A 26,353-nucleotide genomic window follows, 5' to 3' on the forward strand; every position below is an offset into this window, starting at 1 on the left:
TGACTAGGCTAACAGTAGAGAGTATTTAATGACAGGAATAAGATTTCCCTGGGAAATCTGATGAAATATGATGAGAGCAAAGGAAGAAAGAGGGAAAAGTTAAATATTATTTCTAGATTTAGAGTTTAGAGACAGAGGGGGTTATACTTCTGAAAGCAAGACCTATGCTGGAGGGAAAATGGGCTTTGAAGGTGGAGATGATGGTCATCCCTGTTGTACTGAGATGTTGGTGAGACATCCAAGTAGAAATTGTTGCAGAATATTGTATCTTTGTATGAATAGAAGATTAATTAAAATATATTAATTCTCAGGCAAAGTGAATTTAAATACATATTTAATCAAAACTTTAGAAATATTTATAAAATTTCAGAAGTGCTAGAGTCTTGAATTTTACTTTTTGGTGACATTAATTTTACTTGCAAACACAAATGGAATAAGACCTCAGAGGCTCCTTTTTCATCATCTAATTTCACTTCTATAAAGCTATTCTTGTCTGATGAGAACATAATGCAGGCTTCTATATAAAATATTTCCTGTCATATTTCTGAGAATGATTTTGCTTCTTTTTGATTCTTGTGTTTAAGACTCAGATAGGGCAGAGTTTATCAGTGTGGTCTTAAACCCTGTAAATGGCTTCCAGTGCTTTTAAGATTAAGACAAAAATCCTTCAGCTGAAGGGGCTGCGTGTTCCAGTTGATTCTTGTCTGGCTCTTTGTCCTCATCACCCACGACTCTCTTTTCTACTCGTTGTATGCCAGCCACACTGACCTCCAGGCTTCCTCTCTTTTGGGGCCTTTCTATGTGCTATTTTCTTTCCCTGAAATCTTCTTTCCGCCCTACCTCCTCATACCCAGCCCTTTGCCTACCTGGTGTTTACTCATCTTTCAGCCCTCAGGCCACATTGCACCTAGTCACTGAAGACTTCCCAGACTCAGCCAGGTCACCTTGTATAACATCTCATAGCACCAAGACTTTTTCCTTGACACTTATCACAACTTATAAGTATATGTGTATGTATATTTGCTTCATGTCTCTTTGCTGAGATCTAATTTTCATGAGTGTAGTTGTCCTGCCTGTTTTGTTCCTCCATGTATCCTTCATGCCTAATGTACCATATATTTGTTAAACAGTTGGATGACAGAATATCGAAACCATGGCAGGGAGGTTGGATTATCGATGCCATCCCAATCCCATCTTCACTGAAATAGCTCTGGACATCTAGTGGCACTTGTGTTCTCACCAGACTCCGGCTCTAGGTGCAACTTTGGATAATATTTGGAAAGTCAGGGCAATGGAGAGTGTGTCTTCACAAAGTGTGAAAGGGTTTATAGAGTATACAGAAGCATTTTTCCAGAATAAAAGGAACATCAGTTTGAGATTCTTCAGGCTGTAGAAATACTGCATCTGCATGTAAAAAAAATCAAACAAATATAGTGTTAAAAAATAACGAGCTTTGCAAATTTGCTGATGCTCAGGTTAGGGGTTAGTCTATTTTATTTACTTTTTATCCACTTAAATTCTTTCTTCCCCAGATGCTATCATTTTTTATTCTAGATGGAATTGCTTTTGACATCAAAGTGTTATGTAATCAAGGTAATTTACGGAGAAAAACTATTTTTTAAATAAAAACAAATGAGCTCTTCTCAATGTACCAGACCAGAGAAAAATTCTCTTTTCCCCTTTCCTGACTTTAACATAAAATTCTCCTTTTTTTTATGTTTTAAGTTGTGCTCTTGCCTCTGAAAAACTGTCTGAAGGAATATATTTTGTGTTTATGTGTCTTCTTCCAACACAGAAAAAAACATAAGGTATGTCTGTTGCTTTCAGACCCTTGGAAATTGTTTCCTTCCAAAACATGTGTACATAGGAGCCATTTGCCTAAACAGGCAGCTCACCTAAATGACACTCATTGTCATGAATGACAGAGTACCACCACCAAGATTTGCACTGATATGGATTCTTTTTTAAATAATCAAGTGTTCCAAAATTCACTTCCAATATCTCATTGGAGTGGCTTGCATTGTATTTTTAGTTTAGCATAATACAAATGTATGACATTCTCAAAAATGTAATTCCCCTTTAACTGAAACATTTTCCAGAAAGAAAATTATTTTTCAGCTATAATTTCTTTATATCTGGTCATATAATCAATAGTTTTAAAAGTGTGATAACTTTTTGTTGAATAAATATGGTAATATCAAATTAGCGAGAATGATTCCAAATCAGTCACTTTTACTGATTTCTGTATTCTCAAAAGGTATGTATTCATTTTAGTTATATAAAATTAACTAAATTTCAATGGGTAAAATTCAATAACTTTGCAATGACAACTGTCATAATATCTAATTTCTTAAAACCATTGTATTTTAATGTTTGTCAGATTGAAAAAGTCAAATATAATAACATAATCCTGTTGTTACTTAAAATGCATTGAATTCTGGCATTGTTCTCCATATGGAATACACAGATTTTTTCATATCCTCGATTCAAGTTTTATAAACTAAATTTTACCCCAAGAAATACATCCTTGAGAATATTTAGCCTGCTTCCAATTGCTCCAGAACAACAATGGCAATATCTTAAATTCTCTCATTTTGTAAAAATTGCGTTAGGGATGCTTTACAATCAGTTTACTTCAAAGACTGCTGGGTCAAGAGGACAGGGGAAAAGAACAAGGTCACTAGCCAGGGCTTTCCATCTATCATGGTGGGACCACTGGAGCCAGAAGCTCTAAATAATCCTAAAAAATTCAGAGGCTTGTTCCCTTGAGAAGGACACATTTCTTATGGCCAGCTTTTCTAATTCGGGAGCTAATAATACCCTCAACCTACTTGCCTTTTGCAGATATGTGCGACACAAAGTATGGATAATTTCTGCTGAATTGAACCCATAATGAATGAAGGAATTTATAATCAGTTCTAATGTATTTGAGACCCAAAGTATATTAGCCCTTCATCAAAGGGAATGATAAAAAGCAGCATTAATATGGGTGGATAGTAATTATTTCAGAGCTCATAATTATTCTCCTGTTAACTACAGAGAAACGCTGATATTTTTACTCCTTTTTTAAAAAATAAAAGGCTCTGGTCAGATTCTGAAATGTAAGAAAGCGTCGCACATCCTTTACAAGAACCCATACTTTGAATTATGCTCATGTTAATCGAAAAGGAACTATTTTGGAATTAAATGAGTTCAAAGTTCATGGTTAGGAGTTCCCTTTACCTTGCTTAGTCCTGTGTTGTTTCACCACTGAATTTATTTATTGCCCATAGGAGATATAAAGTATAGTAATTACTCTCACTCTCTTTCAAAATGACAGGAGTTCTACTTTCCTATTAACTCTAATGAGAGTTATGTGTGTGTTCCTCAGGGAGGACAGACCCAGTAGAGTTTCAAGGTAGAATAAATCACTTCTACACACTGGTTATAGTGGTCTCATTTGCTTAATATTTTGGTGCTTTGAGATATCCATTTAAACTGCTTGTACTGAAAATGCAGTATTTGTTGTTTAAAAGAAGCATAAGCTGTGGTTAGAATGTTGTTAATAACTGTTATTTCTATTTGAAGGATAAATGTGTTACCCTTTGAGGAAATGATGTTGCTCAATTTACAGGAATACACAGTGTCTAAAATGTGACTGTCTACTTTTCATAAAAAATTAATGCCAATTACCTCTTACAATATTTTCTTTCCATTTAAAATGTTTTAACATGAGTGATTACATCAGTTGTAGCAGTTTAGAACAAAGGGAAAGTGAGCCAGAGAGCCAGATGCCCTAGGAAAGAAGGGAGCTCTCGGCAGAGGTGGTGTTTTGTTTCCAGCAGGGGAAGAGGGAATCTTGAGATCATGTAGGGATCTGTTGCGGTAATCCACAAGCATATGTTTACTCCACTGAGGCTTCCTCAGAGAAACCAATGTGGAGTTTCTCAGTTTGCAGCCCTGAACTCTGTAGATATTCATTCTCAGTGCCTTTAGGCATAGAGATAAAGGAAATCTGTTTTCTTTCTTCTTATAATCAGTTTTGCCCAAAACTGTTACCAACCCTCTTCTTCCTATGAACCTTCAAAAATCAGATATGTAAAAAATTCTTGATATTAAGAACACCCAGATATACTGAAATCACTAAAATACTGCTATAATTCGTACTATGGGAAAAACTTACTATCGTCTAATAATAATGTTTTATTTAGTATCAATAAATGAAGTGTATTGGGAGAACTGGACTTAATCCTCCTCCAGGATAATCATATCCCCATGATGCTGAAGCGATATTTGTATTTGCTTCTAATTCTTCAGATTTATTACAATAAAAGATGTCCTATACAATGCATGCATGCAATTATTATCTCACATCAGGTAAGAGACACACAGTTTCCTAAGTAAGGAAGGTAAAAATAACTAATGTAGCAAAAAACAAAAAATAAAACAACAACAACAACAAAAAAAAAAACAAGAAACAAGCAAGCAAAAAAACTGATCCATCAACCATGCATCCATGGAAAAACTCTCTCTATATATACTGTCCATGACTTCTCTACATATGCCCTCAACTAGCAACTGAGAACCATGTCCTACATGCAAAGAAGTGGGCGATGATGTTTTGACAACAGTTCTCTTACTGTTGCAACTCATTTAGGCCCAAGAGCTAGCCAGTTCTAAATACATGTAAAGTATATAGAAAGCACTGGCTCAATGACTATATAAGCTGAATGATTCCTCATAGAAATCATGTAAATTGACTTGGGTACCCTAGAAGGGGAAAGAAAGACAATTCCATCTGACTAATTCAAGAGAGAGATCTTATAGAGCCCCAAACAAAATGAAGACAGTGATTTAATTGTGATAGATTTTACACGTGCCTCCAAATATTAGCAAACTAATGATTCAGGAAAAAAAACTTGAGCTCACATTAATGATTTCTTAATATAGCCAAGAATTAAGCAAATTAAGTAATTTAACTAAAATTGGAAAGTAGATAGTGGTTTTGGCAGCAATAAATGCCACTGCATTTAAATTGTGTTGCTAACCAGTGAATAAAACCATAATTTCTACATAGCAGCCTAGAAAATAGAAATGTATATTTTTTTGCAGTCTTTAAGAAATTACAGAAAAATTAAAAGCTTGAAAATATAATTTTTGAAGTCTAATATTTTGAGGGATGCTTTGAAATTGGAAATATTTTAAATATAATATTCTGATTCAGCATTTTTAAAATTTAAATTAAAAAATATGTATAGTTTTCAGAAATGTAGCTATGTTGTTGCATGAATGTCAAATAATCCTAAGCTTGCCTTTTGCATTTAAACAGGGTCATGTTAAATAAATGTAGATTTCTGTGAACTTGCAACTGAGTGTCAATTAATGTAAATTATTGCTTTATCTAGGTTTTCTGTTAATGGAATAATTGCTTGCAGGTGTGATTATAAAAGTATATCACTTAATTTATTGTTTACAGTTTCCCTGTCTGTGTTTGAAATGACCTTGAAACCATGACCTTTCAATTGAGGTAGTCAATGGGTTACTTCAATTACTTCATCCATTTCTGCCTTTCCAATCTTCTGATCTTTGACAAGTTATTACTGTTTTTCAAGGCTGTCTCCCTGAGCTGATAAAACAGAACTGTATTATATCTTATTTTTTCCCCTCTGTTTTCTGGGATTGTGTTTTTCATTCTTTGGGAGTTATAATAGTAAATTTAGTTTGGAATTATAAACATAATGAATAGTAATCTCAGAAAAGACTTAGAAATTTTTCTAAAAATGTTTAACAATCTTTCCCTATGAAGTGTGCTTAGACTTAATGCCTGCTTCTTTACTATTTATATTTTTGAAATCAGTACATGACTTTCAGTCTCTTTTTCCCTCCCTTTTCTATGACTGTTATTTTATGCATGACAAAATTCTCTTGCTTACTGCTATGTGATTGGCTGTCTTTTAACTTGAGTGTCCTGTGTTTGTAATGATTGCTTTTTGCATGAGGATTATTAAATGCCATACAAATTAAATGGTTGTGGAAACAAAAAAAGAATGTGAGACTTCACTTGCTTTTTTGTGTGCTGAGTATGTCAATTATGTGGCACTTAAAATTACTTTCATATGCCCTTTGACGTCCCCTTTGGTGTGCTCCTTTATTCTTGCAAATTAGCATTGTTAAGTATAATAGAACACTTATTAAACATTCACGGTGTTTTAATACAATTATTCTCCTCAAACATGATCCTATTATAAATAACTATACTGAGCATGAAACTGCACTAAGGCATAATTCCATTATATTACTAAATTGATTATGAAATATAAGCCCTGACTTGGTAACTACCTTAATAGCTAAACACTGACTTCTACTGATCGAACTTTTGCTCTGCGGAATGATGAGACTATCTAGTGATACATTTGTGCAGGATGCAAATGTCTTAAATCCAAAAGTAATATTTAAATGAAAACACATGGGGAAATATTTGTGTACTGACAAGTAATTTTAAAAAGTCACAGTTTTGAAAAATGTATGGATTAAAAATATGTGAAAACCAAATGTTAATGTTCTTAAAAAAAAAGAAGAAAATAGAAAAAGAGCAACTTAAAATATTCATATCTCTGTCTTCTCTAAGGTTATTATATTGTCTCAAATTAAAGAATGAATTTGACCTACTTTTTTAATGTTGCCACCAATTTAAATTAGAAAAGACACTGAATAAATTAAGTTCTTTCAGCTAATAAAACTGTTTACTTTTTTGTATGCAATGGTTATTTTTTTTAAAAAAAAATTTTCTTCGCTCATGACTTGATTTTCAAGCCATAATGTATTTTTTATGCTGGATATATTTACAACCCAAATCTTCTATAAGATATTTTTGGGAAAGGGATTTTTTTTTTCTTAAACAAAAATAGGTAATCAATTATGATGTGACCACTTCGCCACTCTTTTTGGAAATATTCTTGAGAATTTTAGTATTTATATTTATTTTTTCCCCTCAGTCTTGTTTATTCTTGAATTGTCTTTTTTTTTTTCCTCCATTTCTCCGTTCTTAATCCTAGGTCCCCTTACAAAGAAACAGACAGATGATTTAGGTGATAATGACGGTGCTGAAGATGAAGGTATTTTTTTTCACCAAATCTATTTGCATGACAAGGGCCTCAATCACTTTTTCCACCCCTTTCTATTTTTTTACTTCTTGTCTTTTTTTGAAGAGTTGTTTTTAATTCCCGTTTTTGATGTGTTTTGTCTTCTTGCTTGTTGTTACATACAGAGTATTAATTTTTTTAAAAAATGAATGTTAAGTTTTACATTTTGATGCCAACCATTAAAATGTTTTAAAAAGAGGGGCATTTTTTTTTTGTTTTCTTGAACTGACTTTTGATATGTCTCATCCCACATTTTGACTGAATTTTGTCCACCTTCTTTGAACTAACAATCTCTCCCTTGTAGTCTCTCTGTGCCCATTTTGCATGTTTTCTAATCTGTGTAAATATTTTCCCGAATATTAAAATGTGTTTCATTTTTACATTCGACATTTGTTTTAAAAAAACACACACACCCAATAAAATGAAGGACAAGCTGAAAGCTAATATAAAGTGTTTCTTGAGCAATATATTTTAATGTAAAAAATACTGTTTTCTGTTGATTTGCTTAAATGTCACATAAATGCAATTAAATTGTATACATAAGAAAAGGCATTACAACTATTTAGAAAACTGTAGTAAACATTGTACAACCATTTAAGTATTCTGGACTCCTATAGTACTTTTGATAGAGTTTGTAGCTATTTTCTTAGACAAGATTCAGTGAATATTCTTAATTTCATGGAGACATAATTTCCAGATTGTCAAATAAAATATTCTGATTTTCAAACATTGCAACTATAAGCAATAGAATATTTTCTACTTCATTAATATCCACATTGTTTCTCCTTACAACTTTCATTTGACATACAATTCTGATTTACTCTGTAAACCTATGAACTCACTACCTAGATTGACTTGACATTTCTGATTTCACTGTACCTTTACATGATGTTAAAGTGAGCTCATCTTTTTTGGTTCCAATCAAGATTAAAGTTTATGTTTTTTCTTTGTTTATTTTGTTATGTTTTGTAATCCCAGGTTTCAAAGTAATTGCCAGAAATCTAGAAATTAAATCTCATAATGAAAAAAATAATGTGGTAAGAAAAGTTTTCCAAAATAAAATAACCTACAACCAGGACAGAAGTGTTTGTTCCATGAGTTACAAGAGAACTATGAGTAAATAAATTTTTACTAAAATATTTGCATTGTTTTCATTGACATATATACATTTAATAAACTCCTTCACAACAGATAATTAAATTACAGAGGTGGAGTATTGAGAACTTAAAAATTATATTTGGTGCTAATATTTTTGAAACACAAGAATTATTTTGATTAAATGAAATGTATGACATTTGATTAAATATTTATTTACCACGAACACCAGCAGTGGATTAAAGATTAAACACAAAGCAGTCATTAATATTTGAAATAAATCATTATCACTGTCCAAGAGTTACTCTGAATGTTAAATAGCTAAAAATAAACTTATACTATCAAGATGCAAATTCTGATTTTTTTAAACACTATTCAAAATTTGATGCATTCAAACATTCAGGATATTTTGTGACATTGTAGAACATTAATTACTGTTTCCAAAACTATAAGAAGGCTACTTCCACTTTCAGGCTTTGGGACTTTTTGAACCCCTTGAAAATCCTTAACTCCTAGAATTTGTTATCTAAATAATACTGAAAGCATACAGGACTTCTTCATGTGTATCTTTGTAAAGGCCATATTTTCCCAATTTAGGCAAAGGGTTAAAATACATTATTTTCCTATTTTAAAAATATTTTGATTGCTTATTTAATGTGATTTTTTTTTCCTTTTGTTAAAACAGCATCAAGTAAGGCATTTACCTATTTAGAGTAGGTAAGTCTGAGCAATCATAGCTAGGCCATGTAAACCTGAATCTATTTTATAGACATGTTTTGAAGCACATTTAACATTTTTAAATAGCCATTTAAAATATCCTAAAACCCTATTAAAACGTCAGGTAGTATTCAGGTTAAGTACTAAGCCATTCAGTCACAAGAGTTATCGAATCAATAAATATTTTTAAATACTCAAAAGCGTAGAATGTCAAAGCAGTCAATTCCAGTTTGGTCTCTTCCTCTGTGTTGTTTCGAATAATTGTTTTGAAGACAAGAAAGATGAATTCAGATATCCTACAGGGGAAAAGAAACCTTTTATAGAAATTTCTGAGCATTTTTAACTCAATTCTTTTTATCGTTATTTTGTAGATGTGACTGTGAATAAAAATTGTGATCAATATTGAATTTGTTCCAAATGTTGACTCGACATCACTGGACGTAAGACAACAAATATGAAGGACTTGATAAATAACTTCATTTACATCAGTCAGAAGTCAGGTCATCAGATCACTTATGTGAAATTCTCCATTACTTCCCAGTTCCCCTCCACCTATGCGTGATTTCAGGTCCCAGTCTCAGCCACTGAATTGCGAGGCCACCAGCCATATTCGTGGGGCTTGCCACTCACTCACCCCGATGGAAGGCTTCTTTATGGAGCACTATTCTTTACTTCTAATTATTGTTTGTGTCCCTGTCCCTGCTATCACTCTTTTGCTATGTTTGGTCGAACACAATTATATCATTTTTCATTTAAGTTTTATAACAACCGAAAGAATGGTATTTCTTTTTTCTTTTTTTTTTGACATAATTTCCTTTTGTCACGGAGACTGGAGGGCAGTGGCATGATCTTGGCTCACTGCAACCTCCGCCCCCGTGTTCAAGCAAGCAATTCTCCTGCCTCAGCCTCCCAAGTAGCTGGGATTATAGGCGCCTGCCACAATGCCCGGCTAATTTTTTTTACTTTTAGTAGAGACATAGTTTCATCATGTTGGCCAGGCTGGTCTCGAACTCCTGACTTCAGGTGATCCACCCGCCTCAGCCTCCCAAAGTGCTGGGATTACAGGCGTGAGCCACCACGCCTGGCAGAATTGTATATCTTTAAGACAATTCCATAGTTAAAAACAAGATTAATCTGAAGTGACAAAAATGGTTCAAAGTAACATCCCAGATATCTACCAACTTATTTTAAAAATTTAAGAAGTATTTTTAAAAATTTTAATGGTGCTAATAATATCTTCATATTAACATTTCAATATTTACCCTGGGTGTAGTGGCTCCACACCCTGTAATCCCAGCACTCTGGGAGGCCGAGGTGGGCAGATCACTTGAAGTCAGGAGTATGAGACAAGCCTGTCCAACGTGGTGAAACTAAAAATCAAAAAATGAGCCCAGCATGGTGGCGAGCACCTATAATCCCAGGTACTCAGGCGGCTGAGGCATGAGAATTGCTTGAATCTGGGGGGTGGAGATTGCAGTGAGCCCAGATTGAGCCACTGCACCACAGCCTGGGCCACAGAATGAGATTCCGTCAAAAAAAAAAAAAAAAATTTAAATGCAATTTTATATCCTATATAGTTCCTTTTAAGACAATTTTTTATAGATTTTGAATATTTTTAAGCTAAAAAGATGTGTTTAATTCTGTTATGTCCAGTTTAACAAGCAGAAATTCAGCCAACACTTCTATGTTCATTCAATGGTTCTGAATGATAACTTGAGGTTCATAAAAATAACTGGAGGCACGAAAGTCTCCCTTGAAATGTATTTTTTTATAATAGAGAAAGACTTAATTGAGGCAATATTTCACAATTTTAAAACTGTTAATCTTAAAAACTCTAAAATGTGGGCAATTAAATACTTCATGAGTCCTTTAAGATAAAAAAAAAATCAGTAAACATATTTAGTGATTATATCACTAATAATTATTCACTAAGATCATTAATGGAAGTGGTAATTTCAAACTCTGGTTGTCAGGTACAAATAAATCCCCATTAACTGTTCTAGATCTATTGACACTTGCTACATTGGCTTAAAATTTTGGTCTATAAGGAAGACAAAATAGGTACTAAAATTTTAAATCAAGGTGTTTACTCAGACTCCAATTTGTTTTTTAACTTGAAGAACTTGATTTAAATGTTTGTGTTGAGTAAGGCTTAAAACCATTGCAAATAACGGAAATTATAAACATGCCTGACAAACATTTGTACTTTTACTGGAACTGAGTTAGTATTTTAAAATTTCTGAGAGTGTTCTTATGATTTTAGTAAAGTCAGTAGATGCTGTTTAGGCAAAGTAAAAAATCTTAAGTGAAAATTCATAGTTCACAAATTCCACTTTATTTATAGGTGGTTAAATATGTAAAGGTTTAAAGAGACAACTTGGCTCTAAAAAATTAATTATAAATTAATAAGCTGCATTTGATATATTTGCACAGAAGATAAATGCCCCCCTCAACATTATTATTAAAATGATGGAATTAGCAGATGTTATTCAATGGTAGGCTATCTGATATATTAGTTTTATTTATAAAGAGTCTGATTCTTTCTAAAAACAAATAAATAGTTGTAATTGAGAGCCTTTAGATTTGCTATTTACATAAAAAAAAAACCTATAAACTAAGCATAAAAGTTAAGCCTACGATAGAAATCTGTAATAAAATATACAAAGTAAAGCCTGGCCAGGCATGGTGGCTCACACCTGTAATCCCAGCACTTTGGGAGGCCAAGGAGGGCAGATCACCTGAGGTCAGGAGTTCAAGACCAGTCTGGCCAACATAGTGAAACCCCATCTCCACTAAAAATGCAAAATTAGCCAGACATGGTAGCAGGTGCCTGTAATCCCAGCTACTCGGGAGGCTGAGACAGGAGAATAGCTTGAACACTGGAGGTGGAGGTTGCAATAAGCTGAGATCACACCACTGCACTCCAGCCTGAGTGACAAGAGCGAAACTCCTTCTCAAAAATAAAAATAAAATTAAAATAAAGCCTAAGATGGACCACTCTGACAATGCACTATTAAAGGCTTCTAATTTTTTCCTGTAACAGAAAGCTTCCAAAGTTTCTACGGTTTCTCAAACTTTGTTAACAATATTAAGGTTTGTTATGTCCAAGAATTTTACCTGTTTTAGTAAGTATCATAATTACTCTTGCACCAGCCTAATAATACTTTTTATAACCTAAATCTCAGGGTTACTTCAAATGAAAAATATTTTTCAGAACACAGCATAAGAATCCTAGAGAACTTTATGGAAAAGAACTGTTCAATATCTTAAGTTATTAGGCAAGACTGAAATTTGAAAAGTTTGAGAAGGCAAATTAAAAATTAAGATTAACCCAGACTATCAGTAATCCTTTGAAGTCTAATTTTCAAAGAAAAATAAAGAGATACCACTCAAAATAGCTCCTAGAATCTATTGTCATATTTTCAGTGTTTTCTGACAATGTCCACTTAATTCTGTTATTAAATATAAAACGTGGCAGGTCTTCTCAATGTGTGCCTGTATTGTTTTCCAGGTGAACAGAATGGTTCTACCAAGATTTCATTACTGTTCGCAGTTGGTGCTTTGTAATTCTATGTAATTTTAATTAAAGAAGAATTCTGAAACAGCCTCCCTCTGTGCTACCTCCAAGCATACAATTAGCAGAGTACAGTGTCTGCTGTGAACAGTCAGTTAATGATTTCAGTTTAATAATTTATTATTGCTTCTTCAGTGCCAGCCACACTAGAAAAATAAGAAGCTGAAACTCTACGTAGCAAACAGGCATTTAAGGTGCACAGTTTAACAATCTCAAAAGGATTGCTTTCTCTATGTAAGTCTAACATCTCCACCAGCCCCCAAATCTTTATAAATGAATGAATACTATTTTTTTTTCTCCCAAGGCTTCAAGGAGAAAATAAATTTAGATTTTCCTCTTAAATGTGTCTGTGTTTAGTGAATGGTTCCTATGTCAAAGTGTCCTTCCCTCACTACTTAAAAATGAGACATTATTCTCAAATACACCTTTGGGGGATTAAAGGGGTACTAGTAACTTTATACACTGGTATTAAGTCAAATTTAAATAGTGTTTTAAAAAAGTTTGTAAGTTCTGCAATGAGCCATTTCCCCAACTTGAAAATCTGGGCAACCAAGCTGAGCTGCAATTCTTGAACCTAAAATGATTCTTCATTTAAATAAATCACTTTATTATTACACTAGAGAAATCAAGGCATTTACATTACACATTCTAGTTTTCACAAAAAATGCAAAGCAATCTCTAAGTAATCACTAGTTCTTTCAATAAATTTGTATTCTGTAAGTCCATTCTGAAAACTGGCACCTCAATTATAAGGATGTTGGAGAGTTAAATGTGATAAAAAATTTCAAAAGCAAAGGAACAAAAACGTACTATTAAATTATACTTTTTAATATTGGCATTAAAAAAGATAATACATTTGATGTAATTTTGTTTCAATTGTGGGTATAAGAGATCATGGGCTATTACATAATAGTAATGTTTTCTTTATGTATATATTCAGAGCCATATATATGCATACATATAATAGTTCAAATATTTCAATCTATATAATATGTAGATAAAACTATGTTTGCTGATATACACAGTTAGGCTTATCTACAGAAATCAGTGCATTTTTCATACTGATTAAAATTATCTTATGTTTATTTATATATTATTTCTAGATGCTTGTTGAAAATTACAGAATTCAGGAAAAGTATGAGAAGAGCAAATATATTTAATGAAATTCAGTGCTGTAGAAATCACTTTAACCCTAAGTTTTGACACTTTACCCTTGAACTTAGCTCTATCCCATCCCATGTCTACATGATAAAATGTAGAGCCAAAGTGTGAATAGGAAGAGTATATTAGCTACACAAAGAAGGTGAAAAAATATTTGTCTGTTCTCTTCTTCCAAAGGGTAAGGAGAGCTGGATATAGTGGATGTCTTGAATTTCCTAAAAAATATCATTCTAATGACATTTCCCTAAATGCAGCAAGAGGAGCACAGATGTACATGACTTTCGTGCCTAAACATTCATCTGACATTACTTAGGTAGTAAACTGAAACATCTTGCATAACACAATACTGTAATTATGTTCACAAATTGGAGCATAAATGAGTTGACGTAATCATGTTGCATTTGACACAAAGCCTTACAGTACATAAGAAAGGGTAAACAGATTCTTTTGTTCACAACAGCAATAATACCATTGTCTTTAGTTTATGGCTCATAAATGTCATGTGCAGTCTCTCATATTTTTAAAAAGTAGTCCTAAGAATCACTGCCATTCTATTTCTTTTGCGTTTACTGTCACTTGAGGAATTAATCAAAATGCACTAAAATTCACATCTAATTTTAATTTGTCTAAGTTTTATAAGTCAGTTTGCAACTTGTAAACAAAATTTTGATAGAAAACAATGGATGCCTATTGCTATTTCCACAATAGCTATTTATATGAGTTGCTTAAGAAACACTTTAATAAAAACAGCAGTTTAAGAACTATATTGAAATTATGCCCTCTTTTCACTAAGATGGAAAGTGTATTCTCTGCTTCACTGTGTGTTATTTTTGAGGATAAGAACGATTGCCAACCATTTGTTTTCCAGATATTCGGGACAGTGGGGGTCCCAAACCAGTGATGGTGTATATCCATGGTGGCTCATATATGGAAGGTACTGGAAATTTATATGATGGAAGTGTCTTGGCAAGTTATGGCAATGTGATCGTCATCACAGTCAACTATCGACTTGGGGTACTTGGTAAGAAGAGTCTCTTTTTTTGTTTTCACCATGAATCCATGAAGTATGTGATGGTTTTGTTTTGACTTGTTTTGTTCTGCTTTGCTTTGTTTCACCCATTTTTTAATGCTTGTTGATGTTCTCGAACCCAAATTTTTTGTAGTTTCAATGAATTCTATAGGTTGGTTTTAAGATGTGAAACTAAAAGGTGATGAAATTATTCACATTGTCATGGAATGTACTTCCTGGTTTATAAAACTATGAAAGACAAAATGACAGGGCCTTATTGAAGAAGAGTTCATCTTTGAACAAATATTTCCTCCTTCTGCTTTTCTGTTTACAATTCTCTAAGTTTGCCTGAGGTTTGGCGTGAGCTAAGACTAAGTTTACATTCTCTTCTGGAGCATGTATATGGACTTGCTTTTGGGAATGACTGTTTGCCATTGTGATGGAGGTTTCTTTGGTTTGTTGTTGTTATTTTGGTTCCATAATAATTAGTAATATTTTTCTGAATGTATTCTGATTGAATTATTTAATTTGAAAAAACATGCATTGATTTTATAAAGTAACAAAGAATTAAGTTCAATGATGTATACTCTTGCCAAAAGAATGATAAACACAAAGTGGAGATTTTTAGCTTTGATAAAAAGTATAGAGAAATATTATTTATAAAATAACTTAGGTACTCTGAGATAGGCATGTTATCTTATACAATAACCAGTTTTTAAAAGATAAACTTGCTATTCTAGCATATATTTGTTTGTTATAGTATTACCACAATTTGAGGAGTAAAATTACTGTATGATTTAGTAAAACATCTTTATCTGTGATGTATTTAATTAACAGAATTTGCTAAAAGAGCACAATGCATCCACAAAATATTTAACTTTTTAATCTTAATTTTCCTCCAAGTCGTATCCCATACTGTAGACTTGAAGAAGTATAAATTATAATTTTGTTTATACACAAACAAGCACCTCACTCTTTCATTTTATTATCTAAAAGATTCTGAAAAAGGAATTTGAATTATATTCCTTCCTTGGTAGTATCATATCTTTTATCCATGTTGAGAATCAGAATTTTGCGTCTTCAGTGTTGTTGTAACTCCTATGTAATCATAATTCTGTGTTTATGCTTATCACAAAATATTTTAAAAGGTAGAATAATTTTTATGAATCAAGTTTATAGTCTGGGGGAAGGAGACATTTTACCAATGTGAAGATTAAGTCTCAATCATTTTCTAGTTTGCTTGTTTGAAATTTGGAATGTGGTGAATGACCATAGATGCACTGCGTAAGTGTAGGTATAAAATATTCTGCAGCATTGATCAAATACACATGAGTTCCTCCATAGTGTCTAATCATCCATTGCTTCAAACATTCATACAATTTCTGTGGGCTGGGATGAGTGTCTTTCCACCAATGAAAACTCTGTGTATTAGAAGACATATAAATAATTGCTCATAATAATTCTTGAATCTTAGATCTTGAATTCTTAAATCTTAATGTTGTCGTTTGTTTCCTATGGAACATTTTCATCAGAAGGAGGGTTTTTAATATTTTAATGCATTGAATTTTTATTGTAGTATTGTTGAGAGCTCAGTTGTTTTTGTTGATTATTATTCTTATATTTTTCTAATTTTTAAGTTGAAAATCCTGAGCAGTGACCAGTTTGCCAGATGAAACTTTAAATTGAAATGCTAAATTATGGTAACAGTGTTTTTAAGGACTTGAACATCCAGTTATTCATATATATTTATTTTATTTAAGAAATGCTTTGGCCACAACTTTTTTTGCCTCTTTCTGCTATTGGTTCTGTTTATATAAAGCAAGATTTCATAAAATAAACTTTGTTGTTATGTTAACATAAATTTTACCCATTCTTTTTCTTTTTATGTATTCAGAACTAGTGAGGACTTGACTTTGACCTGATTTTAATCCTATATTCATGCCCATACCCCATTTTAAATGCCACACTGTGAGGACTGGATTGCAAGGCAATGGATTAACTCGCTAAAATATAAAGAACTCAGTCAATCACTTGGTTTAGATAGTAGCAGAGAGCAGACAGTATTGATGTTATCGAAGTACGATTTCCCAGTGTTAAATATTTGTTCTGGCTCTACTGTACCCTAGAATATAACATTTAGTTGTCTCCTCTCCTTTATTTCTCTTAAACACATTATATACTGGTAACAAGCCAAAGGCTGTCCTTGATAGGCCTCCTCTCAACATGACAAAACATAAACTCTGTGAAACATTGTTTAGGTAGACTTTAAGACATTAGTTCTCGAACAGACGTATTCTGGTCACTTTTTTCCAAAAATATGTGTTGGGTATTATGAAAATGTATTTAAATAAATTAATTCATAAAAAAGAAATTATCAGAACATTTGTTTCAGCATACTTTGCATGAGTGCTGCACCACAGCAAGATCAACAGCTCATCTGACAGGAGAACTGCAACAATAAAGACTGTAGAGTTTTGAGATTGCTGTTGTGAATAATTTGTCTAACAGTAAAAAGGTAAGCCAAGGTTTCTTGGGTGTGGGATCCAAGACTATGGCTGTCTAATTTGCACTTGAGTGATTAAGTAGGAAATAAGATATGATCCCACATCTGAGGAAATCCTGAGCTGTGTTTTCACTGGGGTATTTTGGTGTGAAAGAAATAGATTTGGGGGTCCAATGGACAAATTGGGTAATTATAAGATCGTTGATTTGAAACGACTGGCTGGAACAGTCAGGATGTCTGGAACAGGTCGTGCAATCTGTGTTGATTTGAACTTAACCATGTGGAGGTGGTGGGGAATCTTACAAGTTTTGTTTTTTGCTCTTTGTTTTTAGTGATGAGTAGAGATGTGATAATGTTTCAATTAGAAAATTCTTACAGCTATCTAGCTGCCAATTTTTCAGTTTAAAGATCTCATGCTAAAAAAAAAATTGTTTATTACAAAGTAGGAATAGAATAGAAGAAAAAAATACCTCCACCATTCCTCAGAAGAAGCTAGTAACAGGTCAGAATTAGTTCTTCTACCAACACCCTTTAATGGTTTCCTTTCGAGTGGTAACACAGAATATCACTCTTACTGTGTTGTGTATGATTTTCCCCCACCCTGGAAATGCTATTCGAAATGATAGGGAAAACTGCCAATAAGACTGACAAAGAGGGAAGGGAATGCAGGACTCTGCCTGCTAACCTCACTCCCCAGTTTCATGTTAGAGCTCCTGGCGACCTCCTACCATTTAGTTTCACACTTCTTATACACTAAATATTTAACTTTTCTTTCACTTTTGACTATACACATTCTTTGTCCTCAGCCAGTTTTGACATAAACTTTCCATATTTGCTTTCTTCAGCATCTATTATTTGATACATTGTTACATAGTCCTTAAATATGTTTAAAATTATTGTTAGTAGGGTATTTTTTAAACATTCTAGTGTATGGTTTATAATCATCTTAGAAACGTAGGGAGAAATGGCCAGGTGCGATGGCTCACGCCTGTAATCCCAGCACCTTGGGAGGCCAAGGTGGATGGATGGCCTGAGGCCAGGAGTTCAAGACCAGCCTGGCCAACATGGTGAAACCCCATCTCTAGTAAAAATGCAAAAATTAGCTTGGCGTGGTGGTGGGCGCCTGTAATCACAGCTACTCAGGAGCCTGAGGCAGGAGAAGCATCACTTGAACCTGGGAGGTGGAGGTTGCAGTGAGCCAAGATCACGCCATTACACTCCAGCCTGGGCGACAAGAGTGAACCTCCGTCTCAAAAAAAAAAAAAAAAAAAAGAAAGAAAGAAAAGAAGAGAAAAGAAATAAAGAAATGCAGGGAGAAATAGTTTATGTGTTCTTAAAGGGGGGAATAATCAAAATTAAATGTTCTGATTGTAACTAGGGTAAACATGTTCTTATGGACAAGAATTATAGACTATATAAGATAAGAATTGAAAGAGAATATATGATAAATCACTATTAGATGAGATGTTGTCCACTAAACATTTTTTAAAATAGAAATTATTTAAATAATATTGACAAATCTCAAACATGAAAAAATATGTTAAGTAATTTATCATTAAAATGTTTCAACCACTTATTTAAATTTAGAATAAATCCATAAATTACTTTTGGAGTAAAAGAAAAATTTTAATACCCCTGTGAGGATCTTACTTGGGCAAACAAGATTTTAATCTGGTGGAAATTTAATCAGTTACTTTTATCTTGACATAAATATCTTGGAGGCAATTATGCAATTCATAATTCTAGCCCATGTGATTTATTTTAGAAAAAAAGTTTTAAATATTTTAGAAGTACTGATATCTATCTGGAAATCTGGCATATTTTTGGAAAAGGATCTAATTAAATATTTTACTTGGTAATTGAATATTTACACCACCCATCCATGGAAAAAAATAATTTAAAGTGCTAGCTCACCTACTTATATTTAAACAATTACATTTAGCTTACTTTATAATTCTATGTGGGGCTAAATTGTTTAAAACAAGCTTTTGTTAACTTTACTGCATATACATTTAATGAACACCTTAATTTATTTTTATTCTATTAGATATGGTTAATGAAATTTTTTGATTCTTAAAATTAGACTGTCTATGCCATAATAATGCTTCAAGTATTATTAGATAAATGGCAAAAATAAGTCTAACTTTAGGCCAGGTGTGGTGGTGCATGCCTGTAATCTCAGCACTTTGGGAGACTGAGGCAATAGGATCACCTGAGCCCAGGAGTTCAAGACCAGTCTGGGCAAAATGATGAGATTTGTGTCTCTACAAAAAATTTTCAAAAAATTAGCCAGGTGTGGTGGCACATGCTTGTATTCAGGGCTACCCAGGAGGCTGAGGCGGAAGGATCAGTTGCGCCTGTGATCCCACAACTGCACTCCAGCCTGGGTGACAGAGTAAGATCTTGTCTTAAAAAGGGTGTCTGTGACACACACATACTATATGTGCATGTGTGTGACACACACATACTATGTGTGTGTGTGTGCATGTGTGTATATATATATATATATATATATATATATATATATATAAAACTTTGGTGTGGTCAGTCATCAAATCAGTAACACTTGTTTTCAGCATTATACACCTTTTCTGAGGGATAAAAGTGAGGACAGTATAGTTTTTATCTTTAAAAAAGAGCTTTCAATATAGTTGAGGAGAAAAATAGTAGAGAATAATAATTGATATTCTACTTTATATTTATAATATATTGATTTATTGATCTATATGAATAGATTCACTTGATATATAAAAAGAAAACAGAATGAGAGAAAAGTAAGGAAGAGTAGGATATCTGATGGATTAGTAAGGATACAGTAATTGATATTTATATTTGAATCTGATTGGCCTAGGATCAATGAAATTTGCTAAAGCCTGTGCATTGATCATGACTTAAAGAGAAAAGCATATTAATTACTCAAGTGGTATAGTGTTTTGTCATTGTTACTCCTGTTTATTGCATTGTTTTTGTTTCTGTCTGACTCTTTAAAAGAACCCCCAAAAAACAAAAGTCGCAAACTCCTAAATAAACAAACAAAAAACTTCAAGTGTGATCATATATTTAAGAGTAATATTTAAACAAATGTTAAATTTTATACGATTATAATATTCTACAACACATCCAAATGCGTTCTTGAGGTGTAGAAAGAAAAGGAGTCAGTTTGTCTATAGAGTCCAGACTGTTTTCATGGAAATGGTTGTACCGGAGAAAGGCCACGAAGAGTGGGTTATCCTTGGTATTAACTGAAGGAAAGGGAGAAAGACAATCTTTATTTTTATTTTCATTTATTCATACTGATTTGAAAAAGTGGAAGGAATTTGTGACAATGCACACAAATAGATTGGTAAAATCATATTTGAATAGTAATATTTATAGAGAAAAGGATACAGAAAGTTAGGTCATGAATATGTACAACAGTTGAACACAGATGCATTTCCTAGTTTTCTAGAAGCACAGTAAAATATAATGGATTAAATTTCATAATTATCATAATCACAAAAAGAAAACAAACATATTCACCAGAAAAAATACACAAATAATAGTTTCTCTTACATTGTACTACAGAAGAATTTATCATATGGGTTGTATTGCTTCTATTTGAAACATGTGACAATATAGGAATTGTGTGATAGTCTTCGTGTCATTATAAGATGCAAAAATATTCTCAGTATATGATTATTTATAGTAACCTTCTGTAAAAGCCAAAGACATAATAAAGGCCGCTGGGGAACAAAAGCGGCGAGGCTGAGGGCTAGGCCTGTGTCCTCCCACGGATGACCATGACTTCCCAGCAGCCCCTGAGCTGGGCCCACGGGGTTCATGGGGTCCATGGCTTTCACCCAGGGTGCGTGTCTCGCCCACGGGGGCACCCCGTAGCATCATAACTTCATAAGTGCTCATAACTTCTATAATGTCATTTTAGCAAAGAGCTAACCAAAGGCAATCTGGGTAAGATATTTGGTGATTTCACTTATAATAAGATAGAGCTAAAATCCAATTTAGAGCAATGGATGGTTTATTTGATCCATAGATTTCTTCTCTCAAATATGTTATGTCAACTGGGTTTTAATAAGGGCTACATGGTAATCAATTTTAGATTGAGTACTAAAATGAGCTCCTGGAATAGAGAAACTATTTGTCCTTTGGCGGCGGGTGCGGGGGACAACTTTAGATAGGTAATGATATTTTGCAAAGTTGACTGTCTGTTCATTATTTTTATTCCCTTACTCCCTCCAAAATGGTTTCAAGTGGCCCGCAGTAAAAGCAACTATTTATTTATGCCCAAAACATAGAAAAAATCTGAAAGTAAGCCTGTCAATTACTGTGGATGTTAGTTAAAAGAAGAAAAATGCTGTGTTTTAGGAAATTCATTCATTTATTCGTTCAGCCATTTATTCTCTTATTCTCTGTAAATTGAGCAATATGATGTATGTCATTCTCTTAGCTATTAAGGATATTGTGAAAAATAAGATATATGTGATCCTTGCTATCAGCAGATTATTAGCTTTAGGGAAGGGAGAAAATGAATAATTAAACAAATCATATAGTTTACATAGATAATGATTGAATGCAAAGTTAATTTTCTTAGCAATTACGTATATAAATTCTAGAGAAATAGTGCAATGAGAAGGGAGCTACTTTATTTTAGAAACACAGAGCAGTTTCCCTGAGGAGGTAACATTCAAGTTTCCATTTATTTTCTTTCTTTCCCTTCCTCCCTCCCTCCCTCTCTCCCTCTCTCTCTCTTTCTTTCTTCTTCTTTCCTTCTTTCTTTTTCTTTTTCTTTTTTTTAAGATGGAGTTCTCCCGCTCTGTCACCCAGGCTGCAGTACAGTGGCTCACTGCAACCCCTGCCTCCCAGGTTCAAGTCATTCTCCTGACTCAGCCTCCCAAGTGGCTGGGACTACAGGTGTGTGCCACCACGCCTGGCTAATTTTTTGTATTTTTAGTAGAGTTGGGGTTTCTCCGTGTTAGCCAGGATGGTCTCGATCTCCTGACCTCATGAGCCGCATGCCTCAGCCTCCCAAAGTGCTGGGATTACAAGCGTGAGCTACCGTACCCGGCCCCATTTCTTACACCCTGCTGAGAAAGCCCTTGTCAAGATTCCCAAAGACCTCTAGGTTGCCAACTCCATTAGTCACTTCTCTGTTTTTATGTTGTATGATCACTTCCTAGCACAGGACACAGTTAACCATTCCTTTTTTGGCCTGCTTGTTTCATGGTAGCACCCAGGGTTTTCCTCTACCTCCCTGGCTGCTTCGTCTCAGTCTCCTTTGCTGACTCCTACTCTCCTACCCTGACCTCTAAATGTTGTGCAATTAAGCATAATCCTTGGCTCTCTATCCTTCTCTCTCCATGATACGCCTTAAGGAACCCTTTGCATTGCTTTAAATGCCATCCCTATGGAAGTGACTTTTCAAAACTGTATCTTCAAGACTAACCCTTCCTCAGAACTCCAGCCTTTCATATCCTTCTGTGTACCAACCCTTCCATGTAGATGTCTAATGAATATCTCAAACTTAACATGGCTGAAATATGTTGACTTTCTCAGCCCTGCTTTTCTTATTGACTTCCACAACTAAGTTATAATATTATTATGTCATTCTGTTATTAAGGATATTGTGAAAATCCTTAAATTATGTTATAATAATTAATTATAATAGTTAAATATATTTACAAAATTATAAATATTATAATTTATAATAAATATAATATAGTCAATAATGAAATACTATATTATATATTAAAATTTGTAATAATAGTTATAATTAAATCTATAATATCTAATTATAATTATCAAATACTATAATTATAATTGTTATGATTATAGCCTAGTTGTAGAAATCAATAATAACCTAATAATCATTTCAACAAGAGCAATAGTAATAGTGGCCACATTCATTGAAGACTTATATTCCAAAATTTGTTTTAAGCAGTTTCCATCGATTGCATTATTAAATTCTCACAACTCTATGAGGTAGCATTGTTAGTTTCTAGATTTCATAAATGCAGAAACGAATGAGTAGAGAGGCTAACTAATGTATTTACAGTCACACAGGCTAAACAGCATTCAGTGGGGGAGCCAGGATTCTAACCTCTAACGCAACACTGTACTGATGTCATTGGCCTTATCCATCTGGATGATCAAGTAAAAACTCTTTATTTTTCTAGGTTTTCTAAAATGCTAGATTTAAATCAGCAAAATTATCTTTTTAAAAACATGCATTATAACAGCTCACTTCTCTGCTTAACCCACTCTAGTGGCTTTCCATTATTCATTTAGCATAAAATTCAAACCTCATCCCTGCCTTGTCTGGCAAAAGCCCTCATGAAGTGGTCCTGGCCTGCATTTCTTAGTTCATCTCAAAACACTCTTCCTCTCTGTTCCAGTGGTCATTTATTCTTCATACACATCAAACTTTCTCCCATTTTAGGCATTATATGCCTGGTGTTTCCTCTACCCCAGATCTTTGTGGGGCCGTTCTTTATCATTCTGATTTTGGTTTAAATGTCATCTTCTCAGGGAGATCATCCATGTTCATCCAATCTAACAAGAACCATCACTTCATGCCATCTCCCTTTTAAAATTGTCTGCATTACTGCATTACAGTTATCATCCCTTATTATCTTCTGTTTATATTGGTATTGCTCATTTTGTTATTGTCTAGCTCCGCAAAGCCCAAAATAGTTTCTGGCATAGGATATTTTATCAGAAAATATTTGCTAATGAATTTAAACTGGATCTCAAGAGTCAGTAGGTGTTGATCAGATGTGGTCATAAAGTGGAGAAGGCAGAGCTATGGGCAGAAAAGAGGGTCTCTGTGTGAAAACCAGAGGAAGGAAACAGTTTCGCATGCTAATAGAGCTGAGCAAACTCAGCTGGAATGCTCAGTGTTAAATAAGGTTAAAAACATAGGCAGCAGGCTGTGCAGCACCTTGTTAAAGATTTAGGACTTCTATGAACAATCAGAAACAATTATAAGACACTGAGCAGGTAAGTGACATGATTAGATCTGCATTTAAAAAATGTTTTGGTAGGCCTAGACCTTGATCAAAGTTGACATTCTGCTGTGGATACAAAAAGCACGGCTAATACCTCATTAAAGTGAGACGGTTGGTAGTCAATGGATGAGGCAGATATTTTGCTCATAGAAGATTGAGGGACCTGCAGAGGCTGGACTCATTCAGGTAAGTATAAGAATCTATTTTTTACACAAAGAGCAACACAGATTTTGGCAGTTTTTCTTCCTTTATTTTGATAATGGAGTCAATCAAACCAGCATTGTGAAGAGTTCTTCTGAATGCCTGCTTTGAAGGAGTGAGAATCAATATCAGTTATATTTCAGAGACTGGCAAATATGAGAGATTATAATATAGTAACTTGTATCAGGATGCCTCCTTATTTCTTAATGTTTCTATGGTATTAATATGGCTTCATTTAAGTTTTGAGTTGTCCTAAAAAGGATATCTTATTATTTTTAATTATTGTCTTAATAGTCTTTGGGCAAATTCTGGGAGGAATTTGAGAATATGTGGTTTATGATTTGCTCAAGTTGTTAAGATCACTGATTTGGAATAAGACTACAGAACATAGTATCAAAATTTCCCTCATTCCTAGTTAAAGCATTCTTCTAGGACTAGAATTCAACAACCATTTCCAGGTATTGATAAGACTACAACTAACCAAACAATAAACAAAAATATATTTAGCTTTCTTTCAGAGCAGAAGTCATCCTTTTAACTAATTCATTCATTTATTCTTTCATTAATTCCACAAATATTTATTAAGCACCCACTATAGCCTTCTAATTATTGGTGTTTACAATGTTAAAAAAAAGTCAGCCTCAATCCTTCCTCTCTGGACCTCAGAGTGAGTAAGAAAAAATGACATTAAACAAATAAACAAAACATTGAATGACATTAAACAAATAAACAAAACATTAATACAAATTTTGATAAGTTGTATTTCCAAAAGAACAATGTGCTACAAAAATGAATTTTTTTGAAATGTAGACTGAGGGTTTCAGCACTGTTTTATGAGTTTTTCCTGCATGCATTTACAAAATTAAATATTACAAGACAGATAAAATATTTTGAAATAATTTTAAAGCTGTAAAATAATTAGAAGCAAAACAAATCATTTAAAAAAGCAACTGTGGAAAAATGCAAAATCTAGACAAACAAACAGACCACCCACAACCAACCAGGCAAAGTTCTCTATCTGAATTAAATAAGCAAAACTGGTTTGTAAAATAGAAAATACACAGGGAAAATATCCCAGGAGAGTGACTAGCCCTTTAGATATTTGATCTGTGGAATGGACGGGTAACCTTGGAACTTTGCAGAGAAAATAAAATGTTCTCTTCTTCACCTGCCTGTAACTCTGAGAAAAGTCATGAAGTGTAATAAATTAGCTGCGTTACTGACTTTTTAACAACAAAGATATGGGTCTTTTCTTCAGCCAGGGTCAGTTTTTTCTCTCTGTTACAAAAAGACAATGAGGGCTTGGATTTTGCTTTTTAATTTTGTTCTGCCTTTGAATACTTCTTTTTTTTTTTTTTTTTTTTTCAGTAAGGAACTAAGGCAGTACTCCCTTACCTTCCCATGACCTGGTGTCATGATCTTTGGTGTTCTGCCCACTTTTACTGATTTTGCCTTTAAAATATAGTGCAATTTCATATGCCAAGACATCTTGTTTATTCTTTCTAACATCCTTTAGAAAGGGATTTCTAAAGTCTTTCCTTGAACTACTTACTCTGTAAACATATGGATACTGCTCCTTTTCCTTTGTCTTTTTAGATTTAATTTGCAGAGTTCATTTTTTAAATCACCTTATGTTAGTTTTCTTCTTTCTATTCCCATTGCTACTACCTACTCACCTTGGGTTACCAAGTGGGTTTTCGGCTGACCCCCCATCCTCCAGACCTAAATTCACATGCCAATTTCATCCCACACCACAACCAGGCAAATTACATTAATGCAAGAGCACCAGTTTTCTTTAGCTTTTCCTCTGCTCCACATCTCTAAACGGTTCTCACCGACTCTGGGATCCATTCCACAGTTTTCCTGTCATTCCAGATCTGCTGAATTACTTTGCTCTTCTTTTTGTCAAACTTTACCTTCTATTGGTTTCTGAGAAAGCCTTTTCAGGCAGGCCATACTAGACTCCTCACT

At 33.5% G+C, this 26,353-nt stretch overlaps 1 protein-coding gene across 8 annotated transcripts in view; it reads left to right on the plus strand.

Annotated features, from left to right (window-relative positions):
* NLGN1 (neuroligin 1) overlaps positions 1-26,353 on the plus strand; it is an 886,466-nt gene that overhangs the window by 389,923 nt on the left and 470,190 nt on the right. For 6 of the 8 annotated variants that reach the window (XM_054553010.2, XM_054553006.2, XM_054553007.2 and 3 more), the window contains 2 exons: positions 7,035-7,094; positions 14,537-14,689. In XM_054553010.2, the coding sequence (XP_054408985.1) occupies positions 7,035-7,094; positions 14,537-14,689 (213 nt within the window). The remainder of the gene's footprint in view (positions 1-7,034; positions 7,095-14,536; positions 14,690-26,353) is intronic. The other 2 variants (XM_054553011.2, XM_063722334.1) reach the window with 1 other exon arrangement.

The sequence above is a fragment of the Pongo abelii genome, chromosome 2 (genome assembly GCF_028885655.2).
Source record: "Pongo abelii isolate AG06213 chromosome 2, NHGRI_mPonAbe1-v2.0_pri, whole genome shotgun sequence".
NCBI classification, from domain to species: domain Eukaryota; kingdom Metazoa; phylum Chordata; class Mammalia; order Primates; family Hominidae; genus Pongo; species Pongo abelii.